General features: G+C 55.0%; 1 protein-coding gene across 2 annotated transcripts in view; it reads right to left on the minus strand.

The window, feature by feature from the left end:
* Positions 1–9,078: 9,078 nt before the first annotated feature.
* The window catches only part of TM9SF4 (transmembrane 9 superfamily member 4), a 44,663-nt gene continuing 28,293 nt past the window's right edge, over positions 9,079–25,448 (minus strand). For both annotated transcript variants that reach the window (XM_075563808.1, XM_075563807.1), the window contains exons 4-18: positions 23,624–23,792; positions 23,401–23,530; positions 22,008–22,131; positions 20,692–20,810; positions 20,504–20,615; positions 19,112–19,182; positions 17,845–17,977; positions 17,105–17,186; positions 16,937–17,012; positions 15,929–16,012; positions 14,539–14,714; positions 14,023–14,086; positions 13,403–13,522; positions 12,683–12,772; positions 9,079–10,771 (exon numbers count right to left, since the gene is read on the minus strand). In XM_075563808.1, the coding sequence (XP_075419923.1) occupies positions 10,622–10,771; positions 12,683–12,772; positions 13,403–13,522; positions 14,023–14,086; positions 14,539–14,714; positions 15,929–16,012; positions 16,937–17,012; positions 17,105–17,186; positions 17,845–17,977; positions 19,112–19,182; positions 20,504–20,615; positions 20,692–20,810; positions 22,008–22,131; positions 23,401–23,530; positions 23,624–23,792 (1,700 nt within the window). In that variant the 3' untranslated portion in view covers positions 9,079–10,621. The remainder of the gene's footprint in view (positions 10,772–12,682; positions 12,773–13,402; positions 13,523–14,022; positions 14,087–14,538; positions 14,715–15,928; positions 16,013–16,936; positions 17,013–17,104; positions 17,187–17,844; positions 17,978–19,111; positions 19,183–20,503; positions 20,616–20,691; positions 20,811–22,007; positions 22,132–23,400; positions 23,531–23,623; positions 23,793–25,448) is intronic.

Consider the following 25,448-nt stretch of genomic DNA (forward strand, 5'->3'; position numbering starts at 1 on the left):
TTTCATACCATCGGGAAATGATCCATGGCTCTTGGCAACTGTTAACAAGTTGCTGGGGCCTGGTTTTAGAAGTGGAGTTTGAGGGAGATGGTCCTGGGGGACTTGGGGTTCCCATGAGCAAACCTCTCCAGAGCACCCTGTAACTCTGGGTGTTTGGAATGACTCTGTGCCCTGGTTGTCATGACACCACTAGGCCTAACATCTGTTTCTCAACAAAAGTGGCTTTGTCGGGTTAAAAGGGGGCTTGTGGCACTTTGTCTTCTACATCATGATGAAAAGTAATAAAAACCTATAAACCTGGGGTGGGAAATCACTTATATCATGTACCTGTCTTGTCCAAAGCCCACCATCAACACGAAAAATCTTCATTTCTTTTCTTATCCTGGCCACATTGTCCTGCTGACTGCTCCCAACACCCCCCACTCCGTCCCATTCCCTCTGTTCTCCCTCCAGCCCCCAAGACCAGCCTCTCTGCGGCCTGTCAAAACACACCAACCACGTGCCACTCAGAGGTTTTGCACTCTTCTCTCTGGAACTTTCTCCCCCCAGCTGGCCTTTCCCCTGGCTTCCTCATTCCTTCAGGCCTCGTTCAAACACTGCTTCTAGAACAACCGACCACCTATTCCCATCTCCCAAGTCATGATTTTTTCCATATCACACGCCACTCTCTAAGGAGCCTCGGTGGCACAGTGGTTTAAGCATTGGGCTGCTAACTGAAAGGCTGGCGGTTCAAACCCACCAGCTGTCCCTGGAGAGATGAGGTGGTCTGCTCCTGAAGAAGATGAACAGACTCAGAAACCCACAGGGGCAGTTGACCCTGTCCTATAGGGTCCCTGTGAGTCGGAATCCACTTGGGGGCAGTGATGGAGGCCCACTCTGATGATCTTGTTCTTTCTTATACCCCTCCCTAAGAACGTCAGGATTACAGGGACCGACTGCTGCTTTGCCCAATGTGGTTAAGTGTCCAGCACCCCAATCTTTGTTGTCAGTATTGTGCTCAAAACAAGCACTCAATCACAACAAATAGTTCAGAACAACTGGACACCAAGTGCCCGTGGATCTATGCCGATGCATGGGCACGCTCATGCGTCCAGAAGGCGTCAACTTTTAAAAAATGGATCACTGGGTCTGTTTTCCAAGGCGCCTCAAGTCCCCAACCTCTGCTGGTAGCACCCAGGGTGCTGGGTCCTGATAAACAAGGAAGAGCAGGCTTCGTGCCTGTTGGGTCGAAGGAGCTGAAGACTGACCATGTAGCTGGGAAGGGCAGGGAGGTCTCAGTGGGAACCTAGTGCCACCCTCAGGAAATAGGGTCCCGCCTGGTCCACAACTCACCCCAACTAAAGGCCACAGGGATTAGAGGGAGGCTTCTTTCAAGAAGGGATACTGGAGCTGGCCTTTGGGGACCGAACAGTTGCTGAGAAGGTGGGCAGACCGAGTTCTCCTCACAGCACATGGACATTGTAGGCATTGCAGAATGCACTCACAGCGGGTGCCCTGAGCATAGCTGTTTGGGGAAGGCCAGGCTGGTGGGCAGGCTGAGTCCCATTTGTGAGAATACACATCTTTGACTGCTGGACACATTGAGGGGTAGAACCCCTCAATTCAAGTGCATTTTATAGAGACCCTTGGTGAAGTCTGACACCAGACCAAGTGGGGAGAAAGCGAGTCATCCGGATGAAGGAGACCAGCACCAGCAGGAAGCCTCGTGGTGTCCAAAGGGTTCCCAGCCACGCGGCCACTGAACTGGGGGTGCACAACGGGAGGAACAGTCAAGCCTCGTGACTGGTGGCAGGTCTACTCGCCACCATTGTAGGGAGACTGGAAATGGGGACGGGACCGTGACTGGGATGCACCCTGCTGCAGGTTTTGAAAACGTACAAGATTGATTCAAGGCCCTCTGATCACCTGGAGCTAGGTAAGGTCCATGATCTTGGGGACCCTCGTACCCCAATTTCCATCAAGAGCACCCTCAGGCACCTTCCTGATGGGAAGGCTGCCCCTCCCTGGCTGGCCAGTCAAGCGGCAGCATGCACACCCTGCCTGAGGGAAAGCCTTTCAAGTTGCCCAGCTGATGGTCAGAAAGAACTCTGAGAGGCTGGATCTCTGGAGACTCAGAATGGATTTAGGGCTCTCACTGACCCGAGAAACAGAGGAAGCTGACTGCTCCCATAAAGCCCAGGGGCGGTTCTACTCACCCTGTCAGGGTGCTAGGAGTCGGCATGGACTCGATGGCAGTGGGTCTGTAAGTACTGGAAGGTACCTGACTCCCTGCCATGGAGTCGATGCTGACGCCCAGATACCCGATAGGACAGGGTAGAACTGTCCTATGAGTTTCCGAGTCTGTAACTGTTTTTTGTTTTGTTTTAATTATTTTATTGGGGGCTCATACAACTCTTATCACAATCCATAAATACATCAATTGTATAAAGCACATCTGCACATTCGTTGCCCTCATCACTCTCAAAACATTTGCTCTCCACTTAAGCCCTTGGCATCAGCTCATTTTCCCCCTCCCCCCTCACTCCCCATTTCCCCATGAACCCTTGATAATCCATAAATTATTATTTTGTCATATCTTACACTGTCTGATGCCTACCCTCACCCATCCCCCTGCTGTCCGTCCCCCAAGGAGGAAGCTACATGCAGATCCCTACAATCAGTTCTCCCTCTCTACTCCGCCCTCCCTCCACCCTCCTGCTATCACCACTGGTGCTGAAGGGATCATCTGTCCTGGATTCCCTGTGTTTCCAGTTCCTATCTGTACCAGTGTACATCCTCTGGTCTAGCCAGACTTGTAAGGTAGAATTGGGATCATGATAGTAAGTGAAGAGGAAGCATTTAGGAACTAGAGGAAAGTTAATATGCTTCATCGGTGCTACATCGCACCCTGACTGGCTCATCTCCTCCCTGAGACCCTTCTGTAAAGGGATGTCCAGTTGCCTACAGATGGGCTTTGGGTCCCCACTCCGCACTCCCCATCATTCACAATGATATGATTTTTTGTTCTTTGATGCCTGATACCGAGACTGTAACTGTTTATAGGAGTGGAAAGCCCTAACTCCTGAGAAGCAGCTGGGGTTTTCAAAGTGCCCACCTTGTGGATTCCAGCCCATCTTGTACCCACGCTGCATCGCCTCTGATACACCGACACTCAGCTCTCACTCAAGGTGGGCAGTGGGAGGGAGATCAGCTGTGGTTTAGGGGGAGCTCCCAGGGCAGTTGAGGCAAGGGAAGGCAAGTCTTGGTAACCCAGTCCTCTCGCCTGCAGTCTGAATCTCATTCATCTCTCCAGGCTGCAGCTCCTTTCAGAAGCACTCCATCTACCATCTCCCAAGTTAAGTAGGATCTGGAGTGGTGCTTCTCAAAGTGGGAGTCCCACGGGCTTGGCAGGTGTGTATGTGCGTGCTCTAGAACAACTGGCAGGGGAGGGCAGGGCTGCAGAAGAGGTCCTGGTAGCATAATGGTTATATGTTGGGCTGCTAACTGCAAGACTGACAGTTCAAAAACCACTAAGGGAGGAAAAACAAAGCTCAGAAAGAGTCTTGGAAACCCACTGGGGAAGTTCTATGTCTTATGGGATTACTATGATTTGGAATGACTCAATGGCAGTGAGTTTGGGACATTTTATCCTGACTTATGGGATATAGTACAAAATTTTTTCATTGCTAGGGATGAGGTGACTAATTTTTTTTTTTTTTTAGAAAAGGGAACAGTAAGCCAAGTAAGTTTGGGAACCTATGATCTAGAGTCAGAATTCTGGGTACTCCTGCTTGGCCATGCTCCACCCTGTTTCTCTTATGTGCCAAACATCTGCCCCTGGTCCTCCCTGGGGAATCAGGGTGAGCCACTAAGTAAGTCCCCAAGCCCCTGGTGATCCCGGAAATGGGCCTCCTCAGGCTTTGCTGCCTATGCTTGGTGGCTGAGAGTATGTGTTGGCTCCCCGACACTCCCTGTCGTCGTGTTCCCAACTGGCAGTGATCCTACAGCACAGAGCAGAACTGTCCCTTAGGTTTGTGAGACGGTGAATCTTTCTAGGACTAGAGAGCCTCCCCTTGCTTCCTTGGAGTAACTGGTAGATTCCAAGGAACTGCTGACCTTGCAAGTAGTAGCCCAAGGGCAACTCATTACAACCCCAGGGCTCCTCCTATTCTTTTCTTCCCCAAATTAGGGTCCAGCTGCACCCTTACCTTCTCAGGTCCTGGACAATGGTGCTCGCCTAAGCTGCTTTCTCTGCTATGTGACACCTTTTGTCACACCACCGTTGGACTTAGCCAGGGGCGTTCAGCAACCCTTGGGGGGCGGGGCACTCCTACTTGTTTATCCCTACCTCTTAGCAACCCCTCTGTACTGGGCACTGGGCACTCAGGGAGTCCAAGGGTCCAACAGGGCTGCAAAACAAGGAGACTTCACCAACATTTACTGTGCACTTACTATGTGCCAGGTGCTAGCAGTCAGAGCGGGTGCTAGATGGAGATCAGACTGAGGCTTTGATGGTGCCAACCTCATGGCACTCCGGCCTGCAAGGCCTTCAGGAGCTGATTTCTGGCCCTTCTACCTCACCTCCTTTGCCAACACCACTCTCTAAGGGGCTGCAGCCTCCAGCTCAGAGGCGGGGATCTCCTTGCTTGCTGTGCTCTGCCTGGAGTCGCTTTCTTCAGAGAGTTATACCGCTGGCTCCACTCGTCATTCACGTCTCTGCTCCAGTGTTACAACTTTACCTCTTCAGGGGACCACCCTTCCTGGAAAACACCCTGCCTCCCACGGTCCTTCCGCCCTAGGATTCTGTAGCTCTTTTGACCACCTGCTGCTACAGCGTAGATCCATCTCTTCATCTGCCTTGTGTTTGGTGAGCTCGGGGACTTCCGTGTGTTGCGGTCTCCCCTCAGCTGGGACGGTCCCGGGCTCATCACCTCTTTGTGGCGGGAGCGAGGGAGGGCAGCCATGCCCAAGGAGCAGGAGGTCTTGGGGGGTGGATGAAAGTGGTCGCATGGACGGAGACCAGAAGGCCCATCTGGGAGCACCCCTCTCCAGTCCTGCGCTGAGGCAGGAAATGTCTCCATGCAGTTCCCCAACTCTGCCAAGGGGCGAGATGAGGGTACTTCTGGTGCCCCTCGAAAAAGCAAACACACGGGTTTGCTTACCTCCAGCCTCAAGCCTATCTTGTCAGCCTGGGAGAGAACTTTGGACCGGGTTTTTTCTTCTATCTGAGAAAAATCTGTCTAAAAACGGTGCCAATGACTGGTGTTCGCCAATTGCCCTGATCACAATTCTGGGGACTTTGATACTTTCCTCCAAGGGTGCGGTTTCAACATGCAGACTCAAGAAGGCCCTCACTCAGCAGGAAAACGGAATGTTGACTCAGGCTGGTGAGCCCTGAGGCCCCTGATCCACAGGGCCCACCAGCCCAGCTGACTCAGGACTGCCAGGTGCAGGGTGACGTGGACGAGACAAAACCCGTGACACTATGCACGCGGTCCTCACATCTTCTCACCAAATGGAGAAGGGTCAAATTCCTTAAAACCCAATGCCATCAAGTTCATTTCTACTCTTACTGACCCTCTAGGGCAAAACAGGTTCAAACTGGCAACCGCTGGGCGAGTAGCTGAGTGCTCAGTTGTCTGCTTCTCCCAGGCGGCCAACAGTGTGGAACTGGGATATAAAACAGATCCCAATGCAGAGCACGTCATTGGGAGGCTTCATTCATACATTGTTGAAAATGATAAAAAATTGTTTTATCAGTTTTTATAAAATCAGTTTTATAAGATTTTTTATGTTTTATCAGGGTTTTTTAAAAAAATTCTATTTGACATGTAAACCCTCACCCAATTCACACACATTCAAGATGCATGAATGAACAGACAGAGCTAGAACAGAACAGAAACCACAGAAACAAGTCTCCATCTTTATGGATCATTTCCATCCAAGGCCGCAAAGCAAAGGAGAAAGACGGCCTTCTCAACCAACTGTGCATCGGCTGCATTTCCACGGGTGCGAAAATGCACAGGAAGCCACACCTCACGCTGTCTACGGAAAGTAGCTCAAAATGGGTCACCGACCTCAAGTCAACCCTAAAACTAGAAAACGTCTAGACGAGAACACAGGGGCAAAAACCCTTGTGCTCTTAGGTGAGCACAGAGGTCTTAGTTAGGATCCCAAAGGGCGTCAAAGAATAAAGCAGACTTCATCGACACAGGGACTTGCGCTTCTCACAGGCACGGCCCGGAAGACTGTCTTTGTGAAAACCACGGCATCTGGGAGTCTCAAAACAGTCAGAAAACAAATCACCCAGGGAAAGAAAACTAACGCACGGTCTGAACAGATGCGTCCCCAAAGCTATGTGGCCAACAAATAAGCAGAGGAGATGCCCAATGCAAATTTCCATGAGGGGAGATGGAAATGAACACCATGGTGAGGTCCACTTGGTACCTATTGGAATGGCTACAGTGTAGTAGTAGACCCCCGCGCCCCGCGCCCACCATTTCACTGCAAGCCTTTACCCCAGACAAGATCGCCAAAGACAGCTCTGAGTTCAGGGCAGTTTTGTTTGGGATAGGAAAACATGGGAAACCACCCAGGAGTTGGTCAACAGATGGAGGGAGAAACCAAATAGTGGTAACGCCGACCATGAAACCCAACCCACCCCAACCTCGGCTTCTCAGGCAATTCTGAGTCACAGCCCCGGGGGCAGGGCCAAACTGCCCACACTGGAGTTGGCAAGTCTCATCTCTCTCCTGTGGAGCGGCGGGGGCTGGCCTTCCATCAGGGCTCCCTCCTCGAGCATTCCTCCGAAATGAAAAAAGGAATAAATTCTAGGTACCTTGGACCTGGGTGAGTCGTCAAATTAAGACGCAGACCGAAAGAAACCAAATCAGCATGCACACGGTATGGTACGGTGCGATTCCATTCAATTCTGAGAAACACGCTCTTCAGGAGAATCAGGAAGCAGCATCGCGGAGCAGTGAGACAGCCCCAGGCCGAAGGCGGCTTCTGGCTTGAAGGACGTGTTCTGGATCTTCATCGTGCGATGGTCTAAAGTGTGCAAGAATGCATTGTATGTCCAGCCCCGATTCTGGAGAAGTCAGACTAGTTAGCACCTAATGTCCATCACTTGTTTGTTTTAGAATGCTCAGTGCCTCTCTATTCACGAAAAACATTAGAGACGTGCAGATACATTCACGCAATCTCTTTAACATAATACAGTAACAAACATTTGATGTGTTGCACAGTAGGGCCTCTGTATTACGAACCACTGTATGAGGGAATTACAACCCCCACCAAAATGGAATTTTTTCAAAGCTCTATTATCTAATTTTTTACAAAACTACCTTATCACCTTCAAAGTACTCTCCATTTTTCAAATCTGATTCCATTCTTTTTTTTTTTCTTTTTACATTTTATTAGGGGCTCATACAACTCTTATCACCATCCATACATATACATACATCAATTGTATAAAGCACATCCATACATTCCCTGCCCCAATCATTCTCAAGGCATTTGCTCTCCACTTAAGCCCCTTGCATCAGGTCCTCCTGATTCCATTCTTGGAAACATTTTTCAAACTCATCTGTTTGAATGGCTGACAGCACCTCCCTGGCTTTGTCCTCACCTCTTCTGTGTCCTCAAATCGCTGTCCTTTCATGTCCCTCTTCATTCGTGGAAACAAAAAGAAGTCAAATAGAATGAGGTCAGGTAAGTAAGGTGTGAGGGTCAAGAAAGGTATGCTGTTTTTTGGCCAAAAACTGGCACACTGAGATGGCTGCAAGAGCAGGTGCTTGTCGTGGTGGCAAAACCATTCCCCCGTCTGCTACAAATCAGGCCTTTTGGTCACACACTGTTAGGCAATCTTTTCAGAACCTCTAAATAGAAAGCTTGATTCACAGTCTGGCCTGGTGGAACAAACTCCAAATGCACTATCCCTTCAGATCAAAAAACAAATGAGCATCGTTTTTGGGGGGCACCCTTCGTATATCCCTGGTTTAATGTAACCTGTTAGAGATGGGTTAGTTTGTAACTATCAGCTGTTATGTTTATAGCTTGGGGACTGCCTGCAGTTTGCACTGATACCTCAGTACAACTATTTAAAATCCAAGGTTAGAAAAACCTAACAAACCTTAGTAACCGTTTCTGAAACAGGGGTCTGACGACCCGAGACCGACCAGTTAGGGAGGGTGCCTGGGACAGAGGTCCAGAAATTGGAACCAGCTCCGCTGCAAACAAGGAGTTGGGGGAAGAGATACATCACTGGTCATGTTTTGCTTGCTTCACATTCCTTACCTTGGGAAATGTCCTCTTTGTCACCAGGCCTAAAACCTACAGCATCTAGCACACTCAAGACCTGTGCTCGGGCTGGGCCATCACCATCCTGCCCTCCCCTCTAGGCCACTCCAGCAGGACATGTGGTTAAGACATGTACGTAGTAATCTGGGTGAGGCCAATCTGAGGCCTTCCCTGGAGTTTCGTGGGTTTCAGTTGATAGATATTGAATACATTCAAGTCAAGAGGAAGGTAGCTTTCTCTCTCTGATTCTAACAAACTGGATGATGTAGGCCTGGAATGCTCTGTTCTACCGGCTCCTCACCGGGGCCAAGACAGGGACTGAAGCTAGTCTGTGAGCTCCTCGATCCCACCAACACCCAAACCCAATGAATGGAACCGAGCCCCTCCCGTCAGGTCCATGTAGACCCAGAGCAGCCTTCCAGAGATTTCTGAGGCTGCCAATCCTCCCGAGGGCAGGCAGCCAGGCCTGTGGAGCTCCATCTCTGGCCTGGGTGACCCATCAATCAATCCTTTCTGTTGCTTGCTTGGAAGAAGTCCTGTGTCCATGATACAGGTGAAGTGTTGTGGCTGTAAGACACACCACTAATCCAAGTCCTCATGCCACCAACGCTCCCACCCAGCAGCAAGCTCCTGCTTGTTGGACAGGGCGGGCAACTGTTCACCAAGTCCGATGGGGAGCAGCAGGGGCCCAAGGCCTGGAATGCGTGAGTTCTGAGGGAAACCGCCCAACCCCACCCATCTGGGGCAATTGCCTCCCTCCTATGACACTACCCTGCCAGGAGACTCCAGACTCAGAACCACGGGTGATGACACATTTATTTACAGTTTGGACCGAAAAAAGGCATACAGGCATTGTGTAATTAAAAACAATAGTGATGAGGGTTAAAAAAGAGAAATCGATACTGACTGACCCCTCAGGGGAGCCGTTTCCCCACTCCTCCTCCCTCCCCCCCAAAACAAACAAAAAACCAACCAACCTCTTGGAGGGGGACAAACTCAAAGTTGAATGAATAAGACTCCAATATCATCCTCTAGTTTGGGTTCCTTCTCTCTGATGGGATCTTGGTGGACACTGCTTGGCACTGTGGGTCACCAAGAGGCCAGTAAGCAGCTCACTGGCTGGACTGGTGGAGCTGGTGAGGGCTACTGGGAGACTGGAGGTGTGGCTAGCCCCCCTGCAGCTTGAGCTGTGTCCCAAGTTGGGAGTCCCATTTACCCGCTCACCCAAAATGGGTTTGGTCTTGGACGACGTGAGCCGAACTGTTTTGAAGTGGGAGTGGAACAGGCTGGGGTGGAGCAGCCCTATCCTAACTGCCCAGAGCCTGGGCCCCCTGACCAGCCCTAGGGCCTCGGGTAGGCCCTGCAGGACTTACCTCCCCTTTCTCCTCACAGCGCTTTCTTTTCTGGGAGTTCTGGAGAGGCGGCTGGGTGTGTGTATGTGTCGCTGAGTGTGGACATGGAGGCCCAGGACCCCAGGCAGAGATGGCCCTCCCTAGCCACAGAAAGAGGGGGCCGTTTCCAGCACACGCTGGGGAGAGGGGCAGCCTCCTGCAGAACAGTGCAATCCCAACGGGGCGGCTGCAGTCACCCCTCCGCACACAGACTCGGCCCCAGGTTCCAGGTTCCTGGGCGCAGTGCTGGGGCCAGGCTACTGCAAGTCTCTTCTCTTCCTCCTGGCTGGGTACAGCACCCTCCTGATGCTCTGTGCCAGGGTGGTTCGCCTTGCTCTTTTGGCTGAAGCCCTCTTGGGCACGAGTGGTGGAGGCTGGTTGGCACTGAGCACACAGGTCTGGGAAGCGCTGTGTTGTCTTGGACTCAGTGGCGAAGGCCTACTGGCAGGGACACAGCCCCAGGAGGCCCTCACGGCACCTCCTCTTCCAGGTCATCATGGGGGCGGCCGGCAGCCCTGAGGAACTGAGGTGGCGCCAGTGACCAAAACCCAGCATCACGGTGAATTTATCCTTCCTGGATCCATCCACTTGTCCAAAACAAAACACTCGGGGGGAGAAACCCCCCCAAAAGCTCAAACCCAAAACAAACCTGAATAAACTGGTCCAAGAGTTCCTGCGGGAACTTTCTTAGCATGGAAGAAATAAAAAGGGGTGGGGGGAACCCACCAACACAGTCGTCCCTCATGGAGCTGGAATACGACGATGAAGGAAATGCAGGATTATCTACAGGCGCCCGCCCCGCGCAGCCCCAGGATCCAGGAACACCGTGCCAGGAGTCACATTCCAAACGAGCAGGAGTTACTTTTATTTTGCGTGCCTGCGGGTCCCCTCGCAGGGTGGCTTTCCTGTTCGAGGACAGAGTGGGCCTGGCCATGGTCCACCCTGGTCAGTCAGTCGATCTTCACAGCGGCGTAGATCTTGCGCACAAACATGTAGGCGGCATAGAAGCCGATGGTGCCCGTGAGCAGCCAGAAGGACAGGACCATGAGAGCCGTGTAGCCAAAGTAGAGGAGGGAGGGGATGAACTCAACGATGTCCAGCTGGGCCGCGAGGGGGGCAAGAAGATGGGTGGACGCTTAGTGCCAGCCGGCCCCACAACATGGCCCGCCCCCCCACCCCGTCCCCCAAAGATGTAGTGGCAGCACTGAGGCCAGGGAAGGCTGCGCACAGCTCTGGCACACTTGTACGTGTACCAGGACTGTGTGTGTGTGTGCGTGTGTGCGTTCTGTTAGACTGCTGGCGCAGAGGGGTTCACCACCACCCAGCTACAGCTAGGGTGTTGGGATTTGAACTTGGGTCTAAAGGGCAAGAAGTCCAAGGCCCAATATCAAGACCGCTTCAGTGGTAGGTGAGTCTTCCTAGGCAGAGACACAGGCACCAGAAAGCCTGGGTAGCAGTGGCAGCAGCGGGCCCAAGGATTAAGGAGTGGACTGCTGGGAGGCCAGAGCAGCAGGCAGGGTTGGGGATGGTGCCAGGGGCCCAGCTGGAGGCCAGCAAGTCAGCCTCGGCCTACAGCCTCTCCTCCAGAGACTCTCCCGTCACCTCCATTCACATCTGACCCTGAGTTCTTCTTAACACACTCACTTTCTAGACTGTTCTAACAGGTCTGTCCCAGCGTCCTGGGAGGCCAGGAACCAGAAGACAACTCACACTGGGGTGAACGTTATGTGTGGTCAACCCATTCTCAGAAACATTCTCATGGCTGGAGAGGGAGTGCAGGATGGAGGTTAAAGGGGCAGAAGGCAGAGCTCGGAAGGCCTAGGCCTCCAGCAGGCCAAAGACCTCATTGCACAGAGAAGGGCCACGAGGGGCTCTGAGTGTCAGAGAGGCCGAGTGGGGCTGAAGGGAGGAAGGACCGGAGGCTGTGACGTGCTCGCTCTCGGGGGTCAGTGGAGGACGACAGTGGCTGGTTCCTGTCTTCCCTCTTCCAGGTTCTTTGTTTGGGGGACCCCACTCCCTACAGTGGTTCTATTGGGACTGCTGATCCTAGAACCAGGCTGATGCTAGCCAAGCAGGACACATCATCTGAGGGGCTTTGGCAAACAGCGGAGGGGTGGGCATGTGGCTCCAGTAAAGCCCTGCGGCTGACCAAACCCAAGCCCAACTCACTGCCATCTAGCAGATGCAAACTGAGAGAGGCCCTAGGGCATAGGGCGGAACTGTCCGTGTGGGTTCCCAAGACCGCCTCGTCCTTCTCCTGAGGAATGGCTGGTGGTTTTGAACAGTTGGCCTCACGGTTTGCAGCTCAACTCACAACCACATCCCCAGGGTTCCCTGAGGCTGACACCTGCCGGTGAAGGCGAGCCCTGCTCAAGGGCGCCCTCTGGTTCCATGTAGAGAGACGCGCCAGCAGAGTGAAGCCAACCAAGCAAACGGGCAGAGTTGAGGCCAGGCACAGAGCCCCGCTTTCATTTGACACACTTGGGAGGGCTGGCTGCCCAGCTGCCAGCTGGCCTCCTGGATGCAGGGAAGCCCCCTGCCCTCTCCTAGCACGGTCAGAACAGGAAGCCTGAGCTCCCAGCCCTAGGTTCTAGAGGCAATGAATTTCAACCTTGTCTTGAAGTCCTCTCACCAACTGTCTTCACTGTCATTTTCCTGTTCTCGCCTATCTTCTTTGGGGGAACACAGGACTGTTCTTCCCCAGCCCTGCCTTCCTGGTGAGGGGACACGTGAATGCACCACGTAGTGTGTGTGTGTGTGCGCGCGTGCACACGTGCATGTACTGCTTTTCTCCTGCAGGCTCTTGTCTCCCAGACAAGGGAGACTCTCAGAGAGACTCTCTCCTTTCCCCAGAGGTCCCGACTCCAGAGCAGCAGCAGTTCTAGCATGGTTCTGCCCTCCCCTCTCTTGGAGAGACAGTAAGACCCAGCCATCTAATCCCTGCTTCCCGCTGCCCCCCAGCACCCTCCTGGCCTGAGAGGGAAAAGGAGCTCCCCTAAGGAGGGCAGTACCTTATTAACAAAATAAAAGATGGCGTAGACCAGAACGTAGAACGCAGAGCCCCCCGAGACCAGGAAGTTCCTCCACCACCAGCGGTAATCCTGCGAAGGAACAGGGACAGAGTCACACCACATCTCCTGCAGACCCGCCGCTTGCTGAGGGTCGCAGGTGCCTGCAAGCTCATGCTCACGACGCTGGGTGAGAAGAGTAAGGTCGGAGGGTGATGGAAACGCTTTCTCTCTGCTGTGATAGTGGTTACACCAGGACCGTGGGTTACAAGGAGGTAGCTAGCAATTCCAGCCTGGCACTTCCTATGTGCTGTGCAGGCCAGCTCACGGGACCCTTGAGCGCCCCCTCCCGGCAAGCTGGGTCTCTGGGCTGGGCAGCTTGTTCCAGAGCCTGGGTTTACCTGCCCTGCCAAGAGTCGGTCACCAGAGGGAGGACGGGTCACTCGGCTGCAAGAACCTGTTGGAAAAGCTACTACTGGGGTGGACTCCCGACTGATAAGCCAGCTGTCCTTTCACCAAGTTGTGGTGGCCACTTTGCTGTGAGCTGAGCTGGGTGACACCAAGTCCAGTGTGAAGTGGAAGTGGAGGCTCCATGGGGCCAAGTACCTTACTGAGTCAAGACCTCAGGGCCAGGAAGAGGGCTGAGGTGTGTGTATGTATGTGAGCGTGAAACCCAGACTAGCCTCCTCAGGCAGCTGATGGCGGGGGGGGGGCGGCCCTCACCTCTGCACACAGCTGGAAGTAGACCATGACGATGCTGATCTGGGAGCAGGACACCACCAGGATGATGAAGACGAGGAACAGGAAGCCAAAGAGGTAATAGAACTGGTTCTCCCAGATGGCCTGTGGGTGGACACAGTCAAGCTGGCCTTCAGGGGCCGGCCTCCACACCCCACCTGGGTTCAGGAACGGTGCCCTTTGGAACCCGGCAGGGCAGGGACGGGATCACACACTATGCTGCAGCAGCCAGGCTGGCGTGACTCTGGGAAGCCCTCCTGGGACAGGAGGGCCATCTGCACTTTCGCAGCCACTAACCAGCACCTCTCACATGAGGCAGTTCTGCCTCACGGTGACCCTGGGAGGCAAGGGCCACCCCCCCCACCCATTTTCCTCAGAGTTTTAAAGTGAGTAACTGAGATGCAAAAAGCTAGGGGTTCAGGACGAATCCTGGGGGTGACCCCACACTGCAGTTTCATGGACGTGGTCTTTTCGCCAGCCCCCCTACCCACCCAGCCACAAACACCTCCCCGAGTGCCCCTGCCAGGTCATTTGACCTTCAAAGCCACCAAGACAGGCAGGATTCTCACTCCCATTCAGGGTGAAGCCGAGACCCCAGGACTCACGCTGAAGATGAAGAAGAGCTCGATGAACATGGCTCCGAAGGGCAGGATCCCAGCCATGAGGATGCTGCGGTGAGAGGAAGGGTGATGCTGCCAGGAGACCGCGTGCAGACGGAGCGCGGCTCCCGCCAGGCCAGGACCAGGGTCAGGAACTAACTCATAAGGGCATGGCAAGAGTGCCCTCTTTTGGCAGCAGTTTGGAGCATGGTAGCCCCTTGAGAGGGAGCAAGTGTGGGGATCATTCTCCCCATTATAAAGACAGGGAAACTGAGGTACAAATAGACGAGGTGATGTGCCTAACTTTTAGGTGCTGCATTTGACCTGTCTCATCACCCCTCCCACTTCCCATCCTGCCCTTCCTGGCCCGGGTCCTCAGTCAACATCGAGGTTGCTGTTGGCTGCTGCTCACTAGCTCGGAGTGAGCGGAAGCTAAGCCGGCAGTAGGTCGTTGAGAGCAGGCAGAGTTGGGGTCGGGACTTTGGGGGACAGCTCAGGGACACCCTACGCAGATAAACTCACCCCACAAACCGGTTCATGTACCACCGCTGCTCGGGGATCTGCCGGGGGATCTGGTTGGTGCGCACGGGGTTGTCATATGGCTGCTTGCGGAAGCCGAAATAGTAGCCCAGGTAGACGAGGGGCAGGGAGATCCCAAACCACATGCAGAGCAGAGCCACCATGGTCGGGAAGGGCACCTGGGGGACACAGGGCCCACAAGGCCCCCATAAGACCCGGGGCAGGCTTTTGACGGGCGCCATGTACACAGGGCCACATGTGAGGAAGGGCCTGTGGACACAGCTGCCCTTGGGCCACAGGGCAGCTCGGGTGTCCCAGAGGAGGAAAGATCTGGGAAGATGAAGGGAGGTGGAAGGACATCGTAGACGTGTATGCACAGGATGAGTGTTGTCCCTACACTCAGGCTGGAGGCCCCTGGGCACCCAGGGACCCTGTCACAGAGCAGGGCCCCTGGGAACTCACTTCCCCAGACAAGAAATCTTTATGGAGACGGACAGTCTCTCCTCCGCTTGGTAAAGCCCACAGTACTTCCTCAGTGGAGGGTGGGAGGTTCAGACCAACTCCCATTTCCCTCTTTACCTAACTCTCTCGCAGTGACACAGTGCTTTTACCGAGGCCCTGGCACCCCACCCCACTCCCTGGCCAATGTGAATTACTAGTTGACATTATTTGAGAGTTTTAAAGTTACAGTACCCGCTTTACATGTATCTGGACTAGGGAAAAGATGGAAAGAGTACACATTATAGACTGAGTACTTATCCCTTGGTAGTTGGATTACTCGGGATTTGGTTGTCTTCTCTAACTTCTCCAGTTTCTACAATGAGTGTGTAGTTCTACACCTCTGCTGGCTGGCCGGCATGGGAGCCTGCCCAGGACCTCATAGAGGACACCGCAGGGAGGGTGGCTTGCAATGGCAGCTCCTGCCTCCATGAGAAGACACCACCTGCCCAGTCCAGCCGGGCTCAGGCCTCTACTTACTGAGGCCTAGGCAGCTGCTACCACTGGACTGGGCCTGGCAGAACCCCTGCTCTAAGGGCAGGAAGACCCATGTCATCCTCCCCTTCCTCTCCGCCCGCACCTGCAGAGCTGCCGCCACCAGCTGATTATACCCGCAGCTGGTCACCCACCCTCCGCTGAGAACAAAGGGAAATTCCCCAGTTGGCCCCTGGACAGTGGAAAACCTCCCTTTAGAGAAGTGAGCATTGGTCAGCTGTCCGGAGGAGGTCACAGGAAGGCCAGGGCCAGGGCAGGGCGGATGGATGGGCAGGGCTGGGGAAACCCCAGTGAGCTCCAGGGGATGGGAACAGAGCTCTGGGGCTCAGAAAAGGGAAGGCGAGTGGCAGGAAGTGGGGCTGTGCCCAGCTGCCAGCCTTGAGATGGGAAGGATACTCACCGCTCCAGAGGAGTGCTTTCCCCAGATGAAGCAGTTCAGCACGAAGCATATGCCGAACACAACCCCAGGATACAACGTTGCTGTCTAGAAGCAGGGGAGCAGGCTGGGAGCTGCATCCTAGACCACAGCTTCTCAGCGCCCCTCACCCCCCACCCTGTCAGCACTCAGCTTGTCTCTTTTCTTCAAGAAAGCCTTTCCTGGCTTCCACATGGAGGCCTCGGCTTTGTACCCTCAGTCCGTCTGTAATGTGGTTTGGTTCCCGGGTCAGAGCCAGTCCCATGCCCGCCTCCTGGCTGCCCGTCCAACAATGAGAACACACTGGGCACTGAGTACAGGAGTGACAACATCTACAAGGGGCCTCAAAGAGTTTGGGGGTAGAGGGCCTGGGGGAATGGAATGAGAAGATAGCAGGATTTTCCCATGAGCCTCAGCCCCACTCCAGAGCCTCTGGGTTGCAACAGCAACATCAGAGGCTAGGCTCTGAGTCCCGGGGGAGCAGATGCTGGACTCCACACCTCTCTTCTCCCAGAAGCTCGATATGGGATGACAGCTCCTCGTTTCTACACCGAAGCCGAAAAATCCTCCTCTATGTCACCGCTAGGGGCGGAGCGGCAAGTCCAGTACCTTAGCTCTCTGCCCACTTACTCAGTCTTTGGGCTAGCCCTAGGCACGCAGAAGCAACGTTCATGACACAGAACTGAGGCTCCTTCCTGCCACCCGGAGGCCCCCAGGCCACAGAGCGTGGTGGCTGCCTGAGCACATGGTGGGTTCCCGACCACACTGACTGAGATGCCACAACCTGGTGCTCCACCTCCATTGCCAGGGTCACTACGTCTGTGTGCCCCACCCCAGGGCCTTCGGGATCGAGTGCCAGCACTGTGCAAGGAGCCTTACGTGCACGTCTCTTTCCACCTGTACAACAACCCTGAGAGCTAACCCCACTGGGCAGATGGGGAAACAGGCCCAGGGCTGTCCGAGACAAAGAAACAAACGCGTTAGGACACTCACGCAGAAAGCGCCCTTCTTCCACCGGTGGCCTTTCAGAGTGCGGTACAGCCGGCCAGCGGAGAAGCCACCGAACACCCTGTGGGGAAAGAGTAGCGAGCCGCAGCAGGGGCGGGTTAGTCAGGGACAGGGGAGTGGTGGGCCTCAGCCACCCCCAGCACGCAGACCTACCCCATGAACATGAAGAGGAAACAGGCGGTGGTCATGAGAGCTCCCCGGCTGGAGGGTGACAGCATGCCCAGCATGGCCACAACTGCAGAGGGCGTGAGAGGGCGGGGTCAGGGCTGCCCGGGGCCCCCACCACCCACTCTCACTGGAGGTCTTTGGCCTTCTCCCTTGGGTACTTCCCTACCACGCATGGAGAACGTGGGATCTTTGTGGGGGCTCAGAGGGTTACGGCAGCTCCAAGGCCCTGGCCGGCCCACAGGGCAGCTGTGAAAAGGTATGCCTGGGGCTAAGGGCCTCGGAGATGCTAGCTCACTGAAGCTACCTGTCCCCTGCCCATCCCCCCCAGTTTCCAGACTAGGAAACGAAGGCCCTGGGAGAAGTGCTGGCCTGAGGTGACAGGGCTGAGAGGGACACCGAGGCAGACGGACTCCACAGCTGACTGAAACCACGAAAAAGGAGCCTGGTTAGGTCCTGGTTAGGTCCTCCCATGGCACTGACCTTTGGGCAAAGTGACCTTTGGGCAAGTCATGTAATTTTGTTCAAGTGCAATTCCTGACTGCTGAGCTGCAAGAGGAGGCCAACCTCAGAGAACCGAGATGTGAGGCTTCAGGGACTGAATGGTCGTGGTGGACACTGCACACAGGGCTGGCCCGGGAGGCCGAGAGGACCAAGCCTTCGTCCTCAGCTGGGCGTCCTCCCTGCTCTCCCTGAGGTACACATCCCTGGCACTCCGGTGCACTCACAGATGACGATGAGGATCATACAGAAGAGTTGTATGCCCGAGCCCAGCAGGGAGCTGAGGATCATGGGATACTGCGGGGGTCGGAAGACATCGCCATGTACCAGCTTCCACCCTGACTCCTCCATCGTGTCCTCCTGCAGGCCAGAGAGAGAGTGATGGAGGCCCAAAGGGACCAGCCCCCAAAGACCCATGCCCCTGCAGGCTGAGCATCCCTCAGGGGCCAGGTCGTCCCTTCTTGGCACAGTCTGAAAACACAGGGGTGTCAGTGCTCCTCAAAAGAGCGCCACAGGGGACAGGAAGGGACAACCAGGATGGCCAGGGTTCAGCAGGAGAAATCACCCCCAAACTCTAGCCCTAAGGCCCAGAGAGGCCGCACTGCCACACACCGGGAGTTGAACTGCAGTAACAGGTGCTCTGGCTTGTAGGAGTTAAAAAGAAAAATAATAAAATCGGTTTTTAGTTTCTTGATATGATTTTCAATGAACAAAAATGAGTAAATAATGCTGCCAAACTTCTAAAAATACAAAGATGTAAGAAAGAGACGAGTGTCTGATGTGCCACATCTCCAAGGCCTCTTTTGGAGCCCAGGTGGTATAGTAGGCTATGTGCTGGGTTGCTAATGCCAACCAAGATCAGCAGTTCAAAACTACCAGCCTCTCAGGGGGCGAAAGATGAGGCTGTCTGCTCCCATAGGATCTGTAGTCATGGAAACAAACAGGGGCGGTGCAGCTCTGTCCTTATGAGTCAGAATGGACTCCAGGCGAGGAGCTTGGTTCCTGGGTCCCCACACTGTGACGTGTGCGTAGGTGGGCATGGACGTGTCACTGTGCACCTGTCACTCTCAGTGGCACTCTCTGCTGGGCTGCGGGCATTTCCTGAACAGCCGGTGTTCAAGTCTACACAACCTTCCAGGTGGAGCTAAGTCCTAATTTAACTTCTCTGCGGGTGGGGCAAAAGTGGGCTCTACCTGGCTTCTCTTGATTATAAACAAAGCTGCGGTAAACATGTGTGGACTATGTGCCAGGCACGATTCGGGATTCTGGGGGAAATTCGACTAGAAGAATTATTCTTTCATGGGAAGCTCCTATTCTTTCAACAACAGCCAATTGCCGTTCAGAAAATGGTCTATGCCTTCACGGGTGGTATGTGAAGGAACTTGTCTCCTGGCCAACAATTCACACAGAAACAAAAAGGTGCCCCTCACCCACCCCCTCAGTGATCCTGCCCTCTGCCTCCTGGTCCCTCCCTCCCCAGCCAAGACCTCGTACAATGTCATCCTCCTTGTTGTAGTTGGCAATGTCCTTGCGGAGGGTTCGGATGATGATCATGCTGAGGATGCCTGAAACAGACGGTGGGCAGCAGTCGTCAGCATGACCAGCCCTGTCGCCTGGCATGGTGCAGCTGGCTGCAGGGTCTCAGGTCCAGGGAGGGACCCCAAGGAGGGGGTAAAAGGCAGCCAGGCAATGACATGCCTCATGCTCCAGGATGAGCAGCCCCAGCTTCTCCACTCCAGTCCCATCTTCCCCAGTGCTGGCGGCCTGTTGGTTTTCCTCAGCTTTTCAGGAAGCCCCTGTATCTCAGCCATTAACTACCTCTGTAAGCATGCCCCTTCCTACCCTGGCGAATCCTCATGCTTCTGCATGCAGATCGGCAGCTCCCCCTCTCGACAGCCCTAGTGTCTCAGAGGCCCCTTCTCTGTACGTCCATGGCCCTGGGTACCTCTCCAGGTTCTCTGACCTGGAGCTAACAGTGCCACTGCTTCTAGGCTTAGCTCGTGGAGCTTCAAGGACTGAGATGTTGCACTGTGAAGTCCCTGACCCAGCAGCTGCTCCCGCTGGAAACATTTCACCGACAGTAGCTAACACGACCTCGAGCAGAGTTGGCACAATCGCCTCTCACAATCCAGCCAGTGCAAGCCAGCAGGCCACGGTGGTGGCCATAGCTGCAAGGTCCGTGGTTCAAACCCACCAGCCACTCCCAGGGAGAAGGCGGCTGGCTGTCTGCTCCTGTGAAGCTTGACAGGCCTAGTCGGAAACCCTGTGGTAGAGTGGCGACAGGCTGGAATTGCCTCGATGGCAGCCAACCATGCTCTCCTGCCTTCTCATTTGATGAAGTGAGTGACTTCACTCACCTCTGCCCACCACCCGCTTCTTGCTCAGCCTGGCCTGCTGCAGAGCAGGGTTCTCCCTGGGTCTCCGAGTGGAGCCCCTCCTCCCACCACAGCCCTTCTCTAAAGGAGCTGTCACCCACGCTTCCCCTTGGCCACAGCGCTAGGCTTCAGTGGGAACCCCACTGCTCATCTGCTGTTTGTGTCAGAACCCCCCTCCCCTCCCACCACTAGAGCCCAGGAGGGCAGGGCTGGCTGGACACCACAGCCCATCCCTGGGCACGGCAGCAAAAGAACCTTCAAAACATTTATGGACAAAGGGACCAGAGAGAGAGAGAGAGAGAGAGAGAGAGAGAATAGAATTTCCCCATGAACTTGTGAACGGTCCCTTGGATTTGACTTCCTGGGGTGAGCTATCCAAAGCAGACAGAACCTGTACCTCTCTGTCCACCTGATGCCTAGTGGTGACCCACACCGGCCCAGAGAACACTGTAGCAGCCCCCACCCCCTGCCCTCTGGTTCTCCCCACCTGCAGACTCCTGAGACCACTCACCTGACAGGAAGAAGACCACCACTACAGAGTTGATGATGGAAAACCAGTGGATCTGCACATCACTCATGGTCAGGTAAGTGTCCCACCGAGAGGCCCACTTGATGTCGCTTTCCTGGGTGGGGGAGGGAGCACTTATCTCTTGGTCAGCCCCAAGCCTTCCTCCCTGCCCCTGCTCCAGGCCGCCTCACCTCCCAATGTACGGAGTAGGTGAAGAAGAGCTGATTCTCCTTGCTGGGGTCAATTTCTTGGGGTGAGGAGTTGGTCCCTTCGGGCAGGGTGCATGAGCTCTTGTCATCTGTTTTGAGGTCTGTGAGAGACAGAGACTCAGTCTGGTCCTGAGGGGGCTGCAGCTGCCAGGACCCAGGACTTCAGGGCCCAAGGGAGGGTTGGACAGTTGGCGACATTGGCTCCCTAGAGCCCCACCTCTCAGGCACCTGCCAGCCAATCATTCATTCCCACCCATTCCTCCACTCCGCCAGCACCCCACAGAGCACATGGCGCCGCCTCACCCCGCCCCACGTGTGTCCTTCACTCAGTCCTCCTGGCACGTTAATGATTCGGTCCCACAGATGCCGCCTTCCTTCCTTCCTTCCTTCCCCCACTTCCTCACCTGTCCCTCACGTCATTCATTCAACCCAAGGGCCGAGAAAAGGCACATTTTACTTGTCAGGTGAGGTGCCCTGGTAAGCGTCAGCCTGCTAAAGGCGAGTTCAAGCCCACCTGTGGCTCTGGGGGAGCAAGGAGCAGGGGAGGGGCTCCTGCTCCAAGTACTGTTCTCGCCTCAGAAACCCTGCCCAGGGTGGCTCCGAACTGGGAGCGACTGGAGGGCAGCGGCTGCACCAGGCCCCATGCTGGGTACTGGCCATGGTCTCCAGGCTTCAAGAGCAGATGCTGCCAAGACCCCACGTTCAGACAAGCACAGTCTGCCCATGTAATTGCCCTGGGGGGGGGAGGTGGCTGGTCTACATCCTACACGAGGGTCTGTCTAAGACTGTGTCTGACACGCACTTCCAGAGCTTTAAGAAAACAGGCTAGAAAACCACTGCGTGGACCAGAGGCCAGGCCCTGTGGGGAGGGAGAAGGGATGAGAGGCGATGCTGAAACCAGGTCTGGGCAGGCCTCACCAGGGCTGGCCTGGGCTCTCAAGTTCCCTCCCTGCTGACTGGGCCCATCCTTCACCCAGCAGAGGGAGCAGAACAGAAGAACCTGCAGCCCTGCCCTCAGCCGGGTTATAACCCCTGAGCCTCTGGGTCCTCCTCGGTAGCCAGCAGGCTGCCTCCTGGGAGGTAGTTAAAAAAGGTGAGGTGTGCACCCCTGGGCATGACAAATGTTAGCCCCTCACCCCTCTGGAATGGGAATGAGGTGGCCCTGGCTCAGTCAGGCCAAAGGCCATTCCCAGGAGTATCAGTCTAGAGGGCATTTCAGGAGCCAGGTGTGAGGAGCCCCTGGGTGTGGAAGCCCAGCCCGTCCAGCCCTGCCCCTCTGGCCAGACCTCCCCACTCACCCTCCAGCCTGATGCTCTGGGGAATCACCTCGAAGCGGACGACGCGATACATATGCTCTTGGTCCTCCTCCACGTCCTCGCGGTGGTAGTAAAGGATGAACGAGAGGTGATTGTGCAGGTAGATCTGGAAGAGAGCAATGCAGACAGGAGCTAGGAGCCCAGAACCATGCGCCCCACCCCCCACTGGGCTGCTCCACCTTCCAGGGCACTGCTCGCTCTCCCTGTGCCGGCTCCAACCCTCACCTAGGCATTTGGGTCATCATTTTCTTCTCTTTTTCGAAAACTTTTTAATCATTTTCTAAGCTGCAAGAATCCACCTGCCCCAGGATCCGTCCCCGCTCTCTTCTTGCTTGCAGCGCTCACCCCAATTGGAATGGACCCAACTCCACTCAGGCCAAGTCTCCCTGTTTTCTGCCCTGCCCTCCTCAGCGTGCCGTTTCTGGAATTCTCTGGGGAAAGGTAAGGGGGACCAAGATTTGGGCCTCACTCTGCCAATGCTCCTGCCAGTCAGGGGAAAAGCCCTTCAGGACGGGATTGTACCCCCAAAAAACACCCCTGCCCTTCAGTTTGAGTGGTCACTATCAGTTTAGATCATGAGAAAGCTGGGCAGAGAGTGGATTTCTCAGGGGGGTGCCGCGAGAAGAGGGGCTCTGCTGACCGAGTGCTTACACACTGCGTCACCAATAACCGAGAGGGCAGCAGTGTGAAACCATCAGAAAGAGGTTTTCTACTCCTGTGCAGATTCTGCCTGGGAGACCCACGGGAGCTGCTCCTACCCCGCCCTATAGGGCTGCCATGCGTCGGCCTGGACACGAGGGCAGTGGGTGTATCTCAGAGTGTCTGGTGCTGGAAGGAAGCAGCCCGGCACCAAGGCTGAAGGGACTGGTGGCAAACCCAAAGGCTGGCGCTAGAACACAGATGTGGCAGTGAAGTCTCTGCAGAGACTTCAGCCTGAGAAACCCTCTGGGGGGCAAGGGAACGATGGTGCTCAGTGGGCAACTACTCGATGGCAGTGGGCTTGGATGTGTGCTATAAGGGGCTGAGAGGGACGCTTTGCTGCTCTGTACACCCCTATCGGGCACAGATGACTGGCACTGCATTTCACAGAGGGGGACAAGGAGGCTCAGAGAGGGGAAGCTGCAGGCGCAGGCAGGCATGATCCAACCCAGGGGCCCACAGGTCATGACTATGATGCAGCCCTCCTAAAAAATGATGAAATTCCACTTTTTTTTTCTTTCTTTTTTTTTTTGGCAAGGGGGCAGGGAGGGGAAGCGGCTGCCTTTAATCTTCTAACATAGAGTCTTACCTTGGAGGGGTGCTGTCCCCCTCCTGGCAGCACTCCATGCCCAGGGCCCCCAGAAGCCCCAGGCCCCGCATAGCGCACATACTCCACCTTGTTGACATCCGTGAAGCCTAGCCGGTAGCCATGCTCAAACTGCACGTCCTTCTCCTTCTTCTTGTCATCGCTGTCACGGCTGGAGTAGAGCTCCAGGCGGGTGGCCACGGGCAGGTTGTCGGCAATGCTGGAAACCCAATGCCCTGCTCAGTGCTCCCAGAGGGCCTCTCTTAAGTGTGCCCCCCGCACCAATGTCCACCCCCCGCAGAGGCCCACTTACAGGTGGACATAGTAGTCCTCTGTGATCCGCTCAGCCACCAGTCGGCTCTGCTCCATGGTCAGCGTCATGGGCTTATTGGACGGGCTGCACAGAACCTCACACTTCTTCTCACTATTCATGAGAACCTGGAAAGGGGTGTTGACAATCCGGTCCCCTCTCAGCACCTCTCCTGCCATAAGAGAGACAGACAGAGCTCAGAGCTTCAGCCCCGAGGTTGCTGAGGTCAGTAGAGTCACAATAGAACCACAGGCAAGTACGGATGTCCAGGGCCTCCAGCAGTTCCTTGGCTGGACAGTCAAGGTTCTTCCTCCTCTGGGCCAAGCCAACCGACTTCTACCTGCCCCTCTACCTTCATGGTTAGGCTCACTGAACTCCCCGCACTGTGTCAGGCCTCTGGACCTATCTGTCCAGGTCTTGGGGTGCCCTGCTCAGCCCCATGAACCCAGAAACGCCTCCTCAGCCTTCCAGCCTAGCTCCTATTTCACTATCTCTAGGAAGCTCTTCCTGGGCTCTTCAGGACAGACCTTGCCTCTCCTTCCTCTGAGTCTCCTACATAGGGAGGCAACGTCGGGACATAGGGAGGCAACGTCGTGTAGCCTTGAAGACAGTGGGCTCTGATTTCAGGCCATCTGTGTTTGCATCCTGGCTTTGCCACTTACTAACTCAGCCATCTTGGATGCTCTGCTTAACTTCACTGAGCCGCAACCTTCCCATGTGTAAAATGGGGACAGATGTGTCCATCTCCTGGGAAGAGGTCAAGAAGCAGGGCAGGCACTCAGTAAGTACTCCCACTGCTAATGGTGATGAGGCTCTGCATGCCAGGCTGGCCCCCACCCCCTGGAAGCTCGTTGAGGGCAGAGACCAATTTCTGTCTTCAGATTCTGTCCCTGACAGGGAGCAGAGCAGTGGGGAATGGGCTGAGGGTTTTTGCTGAAGCATCTTTTTATTTCACGATTTGGCTGGCCTTGGGCATGCCTGCTGCCTGGAAATAACCTGCAGCTGGGCATGGGCACGCAGGCCTTGAGCAGTCGGGGACTGCCAGACCCCCATCCCCATCAAGGGCTCTCCCATGGTTCTACGGTGATGTGAAAATGGGGCTGGCCTTCAGGTACACCCAGTCTACTCTTTGCCCATAATGTGTGGACCCTGGATGTGCCCCTCACCGCCTAGTCCTGTCCTCCTCCCTCCCTGACGCAGACCTGGTGTCAATAGGAGCCTGGCCTGGAAGATGCCACGGCAAACAGACGTCACTGTGGAGTTATGGAGTTTATAAAAAAATTACCCAGCACCACCTCTGGCAATGAAAACTTTTGTCTCTAGCCCACACTATAGGAGAAAGCATAGGTGTCTGCTTCTGCAGCCTCCCTTTGGGAGACACTGCTCCAGTGGGAAGACAGACTTGGCCAAAACCGCAACAACGATGAGAATACAGCCGAGAATAAGAAGCACCAGGGCGTCAGAGCCGAGGGGCTGGACCTAGGAATGTGTGCCCGAGAGACAGCTGCTGAAGGGTACTCCACGAGACGAGAGGGGGGAACTGGGAAGATCGGGGAGAACCTCATCACTAGAAGGCAGAGTGCCTGTGTAGGCCCTGCAGGTGAGGGAGGGGTCTGTGTGCTTCAAAACAGAGAAGGGCGGATCCACTGTCAGGGGAGCGAGGGAGAGGTGGGCTGCAGCGGGACCTGAGGGGCCTGTGGCTCACCCTGGAAATGCGAACTGTACCCAGAAAGCAACAGAAAGCAGTGAAGGGCTCCCAACAAGGGCAGGGGAAGTCATGCCCATCTGGTCACTGGAAGATCGCTCAGGCCCTTTTATGAAGAAAGCA

The sequence above is a fragment of the Tenrec ecaudatus genome, chromosome 12, assembly GCF_050624435.1.
Source record: "Tenrec ecaudatus isolate mTenEca1 chromosome 12, mTenEca1.hap1, whole genome shotgun sequence".
NCBI classification, from domain to species: Eukaryota; Metazoa; Chordata; class Mammalia; order Afrosoricida; family Tenrecidae; genus Tenrec; species Tenrec ecaudatus.